Genomic DNA, 6093 nt, shown 5'->3' on the forward strand with positions numbered 1-6093 from the left:
CTCCGACCCAAACAGGCAAATAGCCAACAAATTACAACATATACAATGGATATTTACATCAATCCGCTCATTTGAGATAATTACAAAAAAAATCTATTTTTAACCCAACCAAACCTTCTAAATTTGATCTCCCCTATAATATCCGGACTACACTTTTTCTTATTAAAAACCCCCTCGTTCCTTTCTTTCCAAATACAATCAAAATAAATACCAAAAAAATATTCGTTCAGTTGAATCATATCAAATTTGAAAACATACGTCATGCAGTAGACCATCACAAGCTACAAAAAGCAATCAAACCAAATCTACACCTAATTTCATTACCATTTCTATCCAACTTCCCATGCTACACTAATCCCAACAAACCCATTTTCACACCTTCAACTTCAACAATGGCAAACACAACAACCACCACCATCACAACAGGATCCACCGTAGAAGTAACCATCAACGAGCCCGGATTCCACGGTGCATGGTACGTAGCCACCATTCAAAACATACTAGAACAAAACACACCCAAAAACAAGACCAAAAAGTTGAACAACAAAACCAGCTACTTAGTGAAGTACCATACATTGTTGAAAGAAGATGATGTGTTCCAGCCGTTGACTGAGGTGGTTGACTCTTTGTTTGTGAGACCTTTGCCTCCTGGTAATGTTTGTAGGAACAATGATGATAATGTTAAGGTTGTTGAGGTGGTGGAGGGTGATGGTGGTGGTGGTGGGGGGTTTGAGGTGGGTGATGTGGTGGATGCTTATCATAGAGATGGGTGGTGGATTGGTGTGGTGAAAAGTGTGAGTGTTGATGAGGGTGGTGTGAAGAAGTATGTTGTTTTGTTTGAGAATCCTCTTGAGGAGTTTGAGTTTGAGGGGTGTAAGTTGAGGTTTCATGTTGACTGGGTTGACTTTCGTTGGATGGTCCCACCCAAGAAGGTATCATGATGGTTTTGATGTTTTTACTAGAAATGTTAATATGATTTTTGGGTGTTTTGTCTGTTTAAGGATATTAGGGTGCATTGCATGTATATTTTTTTTAGGTTGATGTTGATTAAGTTGACTATTTTTGGAATTTTGTTTGACTATGAAAGTCAAAAGTTAATCTGATTTTCTGTTTGAATAGTGTTTGTTAGTTAGGGGCCTCTTCTGGTTCAACACTTAATGGTTGACTGCTTGTTTCGCGAGCAGATGTCTGAATGGTTCAGACATGTGCCTTTGAATGGTTAAGCATTATACAGACTCTGAATGGTTAAGTAATCTGAATTGGTCAGACATTTGCCTCTGAACGGTTAAGCATTGTAGTGGCTCTTAATGGTTCAGACGAACCTCTTACTGGTCCAGCACTTAACCATTCAGAAGTTAACAAACAGTCCCTTAATGTGATGTTGATACCAAAGTAGGAATTAGGTAATGGAAATGTCAAAGTTTAACTTGTTATAGATTGTAATGGTTTGTTCGACTATGAAAGTGTCGAAAGTTAGCATACAAGGAATTATGTTTACAAATTGAGCCCATTTCGGTACCATGATTGTTGTTGTTCATATGATCTGATTGGATATAGACGAGATTTCGGCTCCGCCAAAATCAAGTTTTCTGTTTTTCCTTTTTTTGTGCTCAATTGGTTGCTCTGATGTCACCCTCGATTACTCTGGCAAACGAGAATTCGTGGAACAAGAAGAAATTAGGAATGGGAATTGGGGTTATTGGAACTTGACAAGGTTTACGACGAGGGCGAAACAAAAGAGAGAAAAAGACCAAATTGCCCTCACGTGCATTGCACGTGACTGGACTTAACAGACAAAATTAACGCTCGTTAGAGGGAAGCATAGTTGTCGATAGCGAATAGCGACAAGGCACCTATAGGCTACGTAGCGAATAGCGACGGCTATTTTATAAATAGCGATTACACTAGAAAAAGATTTTTGAAAATTTTTATATGTATATTACATCAAAATACTCTTGTATATATTATGCTTATGTATCAAAGTTATTCAAGATTATAACGGTTTGTTTGACCATATAAATCACAAGTCAACGTAATTCTATATTCGAATATCATTTATTCTTTAATGTTAATGCAGACTCCAGAGCAGTTATTAGGTGATAAAAATGCTACAGACGATGCTCTTTCACGCTTTATTACACCATCTAAAAGAGCTCAAACAACTAAAACCGTTGGCCCTTCACATTCTTCTAAAAAGAACAGTCGTTCGCGAGAAAGATCGGTGAGTTAAAAATCTCTTCTGCAGTCCCAAGTTGTTGTTGTTGTTTTTTTTTTTTTTTTTTTTTTTTTTTTTTTTTTTTTTTTTTTTGCGATGAGAGATAAACTAACCTAAGTCTTTAAAATTTGCAGGAAAGTAATTCTGCTGTGGATAGTTCATGTGGAAAAAGGTCCCAACCTTCGGCAGGTGTGGTAATACTAATTGGGCTCAAGTTCGGTTGGGTTTGGTTTGTTTGACATGAAACACATTTTGTCTTCTAGGTTCTAATTATTACTAATTTTATCAAATAAAGTCGTTTAGGAGGTTTTATAGATTAAAAAAACCACTTTGGGCTACCTCTCCCCGTGTGACTCGCTAAAATTTATTTTATTTAATTTTACGCATTTGATAAAGACATAATATCCATGTAAGTGGTAGGAAATTGTCTCCTCCATAGTTGTTAATAGCGAATAGCGACAAATAGCGACAAGGGACCTATATGCTACATAGCGAACAACGACAAATGGCGACCGCTATTTTATATATAGCGATACACTAGAAAAAGAATTTTGAAAATTTTTATATGTATATTATATCAAAATACTTCGGTATATATGCTATTTTACATGTATATTTAACAAAAACCTATAAATCCAGCTATTTTATAGCTATATCTAATTGCTATTTACATAAAAGAAAACTAATTGTCGCTATTCACGCTATTGGTCGCTATGACCCAAATAGCGACACTTGGTCGCTTCGCTACATAGCGCGCTATATCGGTAGCTATAGCCGCTATTGACAACTATGGTCTCCTCTACATAATTTAAATCGGGGATGAACATAATTTAATATTTTTATGAAATATATATTGTATAGGTAGCAAGGGAAACACAAAAGTTATTGTGTCTAATGATACTCATCAAGATTCACCTCCTGTGGAACACCAAATAATCGTCACAGTAAGTGGTTATTTTATCACTATGAATTGTGACTTAACTTATGCACAAAAGTTTGATTTGTCATTGTTGTTAACAGCAAACCCGTGAATCGGAGGATGGCACGAGTCATCAGAAAAAGAAGCGGAGAACACCACCAAAGTCCGTGGCTAAAAAGCCAACTGCTTTAATAGAAGGTACTTAATACAATTTCATGACTAACCCAACGTTTTTCACGTAAATTAGTTGAATGTGTTATATTTTTAGCAATTTTATTTATATTTTAGGATTTGCCCATATTGACCTGTTTTCAAATAAATGAGTAGTTTGTCATCTTTTTTTTCAGTTTTATTTTTATTTAAGAGTGACCCAAAACGACCTGTTTTCACATAAATGAGTTGAGTTTCGCATCTTATTTTTATTCTATGAATGATCCAAATCGACCGTTTTCACGTATATGAGTTGGGTTTGTCAGCGTTTAAGATATTTTTTTATATTTTACAGTTAAGCCAATCTGACCTGTTTTAGCATGAATGAGTTGCATTTGTTGTCTTTTTAGCATTTTTTTTTAAATTTTACGATTAAGCCAAAGTGACCCGTTTTAGCATATATATGAGTTGAATTTGTTGTCTATTTAGCAATTGTATATTTGTTTTACTTACGCTTAACCTAAACTGACACGATTTCTCATAAGCGGGTTAGATTTGAAATCTTTTTTAGCATTTTTATTTTTATTTTAGTGTTAATCCAAACTGACCCTTCTCACATAAAATGGTCAAATTTGTCATCTTTTTGGCGATTTTACAACTACTTTACTTTTGGTTAACCCAAATTGACCCGTTTTCACATAAATGAATTGACCCAAATTGACATGTTTCCATAAACGAGTTGAATTTGTCATCTTTTTCAGCAAATTTATTTTTATTTATCGTTAGTCTGTATTGACCTGTTTTCTCCTAAACGAGTCGAATTTGTCATCTTCTTTTTTTATTATTTTTTTATTTTTTTTATAATGTTATTTTAGGATTAACCCAAATTGACCCGATTTCCCATGAATTAGTTGAATTTGTCATTCTTGATTAAATTACATGTTCACTTTGGCTCTTAATATTTGTCTATATAGGAAGTTCCACTCTTAGTCCTCCTGACCACCATGGTAACTCGCTGGAACAAGCCACTACACGAACCACCACGGACTACCAACAAGATTGGCCTTTTATCAAGCGGTCTCCAATGTGGGCCATCATTGAGTTATACTCTCAAAAGCCACACTTTGCGCCACTAAAGGAAATGAACGAGGATTGTCGTGAGGGTTTAGCCATTGCTCATTTCGTCACATTTGGGAATCTTGTTCAACGTCTTCCTGACTTAAAGCCGAATGATCCTGTTGACATAATCAACAACAGTTTAGAAACGTTAAGCGACTTGGAAACTCATGGGTTTGACGTGGGTCCGGTTAGAGGGCGTTTAAACCAATTGCTATCTTTGAAAACCAAAATGTGTCGGCACCAGGATACGCTTAAAGAAGTTGAAAAAGAGATTGAAACATGCAAACACGAGAAGTCTATGGTGGAGAAAGAGATCGATGAGTTAAAAGAGAAGACACGCGCGTTGCAATCAAAGTCGGAGCAGATTGCGACTAAGCAGAAGGCGAAGGAGGAAGAACTTATGAGGATGCAAACAAATGATTTGGAGGTTGATTTTGAAAAACTTGCAGCCACTCCTTTGTAAGAAAGCTCTTCTTTTGGTGTTGTACTTGGATGGAAAACTGCTTTTGATAATAAAACAAGCCACTATTAACCCTCCTGTTTCTATGTACATGTGATAAAAATGTTGTTCATCTAAGACCGAACGTAGAGGGCGTTTTTTGCTCGGAATCTCGCCCGAAAACGCCGGAAAACGCCGGCACCTCCCCGTGGGCGTTTGATGGCGTTATTTTTCAAAAAATTATCCTGCGCGTTATTTAAAAAACGCCCTTGCATCCTTTCTCCATTTATGTTTCCCCAATAATAATATTCCAAGTAATATTTTTTTTTTTTATTTTTTTTAAATAATTGAGTAATCAATTGATGGGGCATTATTGGGCATTATCCCACTAGGCCCATTTGTGAAAAACGCCCATGATGCCGTTTAGATGACTGGGATGACACGTGTCGCACAATGCCCATGGGTGGGGGCATTATTTATATATACCACTGCACATGGTCTAATTACATTTTTTTTTGCTTTTGAATTGATCTGTGTGTAATATGAAAACAAAATCAGGAAACAAGAATAAAAAATCAAGAATGTTCCTATTAATTATGGAATATAATTAAAGCTAGTCTTTAAGCAGCCTGCGTTGCGGTGCGGGGAGCGTAAAACCGTGCTACCAACGTAAAGTGTAAAATAAAAACACAAATTTCTAACATCGAGTGACTCACGTGATGTAAAACGTAGACGAAGTCGAATTTAAACCAACACGTATTAGAAAGTTGAGAGGGTAAAAAACCGAGAGATTAAATTTGACCACCAAATACCGTGTTAAGTAGCAACCGAATGAAAAGAAAAAAGACGAGGGACCAAATATGACCACTAAACACCGTGCTAAGTAGCAACTGAATGACGAACAAATCTAAAGAAAAGCATAAAACAAAAACAAAAACAAATAAAAAAACTACATTCATTTAACTATCGTGACAAATTATAAAAAACCAAACTTTTGTTACAAAAATGGACATGAACCTGAAAGTTTGATCTGAATCCGAACACGACCTGACCCTGAAAATTGAAAATTGTGTGAGACTTATGAATACTCTACATTTACATTTCTGCGACAAACACGCCTTATTTGACCCGAGTTCTTTTATTTTTAATTTTTTTTCGCATTTTAATACTCTAAATTTACATTTCTACAACAAACACGACCTATTGATCCGAGGTTTTTTTTTCACTTTTAATTTTTTTTTCTCGCATTTT

The 6093-nt window shown here is 35.7% G+C and overlaps 1 protein-coding gene across 1 annotated transcript; it reads left to right on the plus strand.

Moving 5' to 3' along the window:
* Positions 1–285: 285 nt before the first annotated feature.
* On the plus strand, positions 286–4935 carry LOC110940975 (DUF724 domain-containing protein 2). Its single transcript, XM_022182553.2, has 6 exons — positions 286–932; positions 2078–2221; positions 2350–2404; positions 3077–3159; positions 3236–3332; positions 4259–4935. Exons 1-6 carry the CDS (start codon positions 393–395, stop codon positions 4864–4866), a joined length of 1527 nt encoding a protein of 508 aa, XP_022038245.2. The 5' UTR covers positions 286–392; the 3' UTR covers positions 4867–4935.
* Positions 4936–6093: the final 1158 nt, after the last annotated feature.

This window comes from Helianthus annuus, chromosome 1 (assembly GCF_002127325.2).
Source record: "Helianthus annuus cultivar XRQ/B chromosome 1, HanXRQr2.0-SUNRISE, whole genome shotgun sequence".
In the NCBI taxonomy this organism is placed as follows: domain Eukaryota; kingdom Viridiplantae; phylum Streptophyta; class Magnoliopsida; order Asterales; family Asteraceae; genus Helianthus; species Helianthus annuus.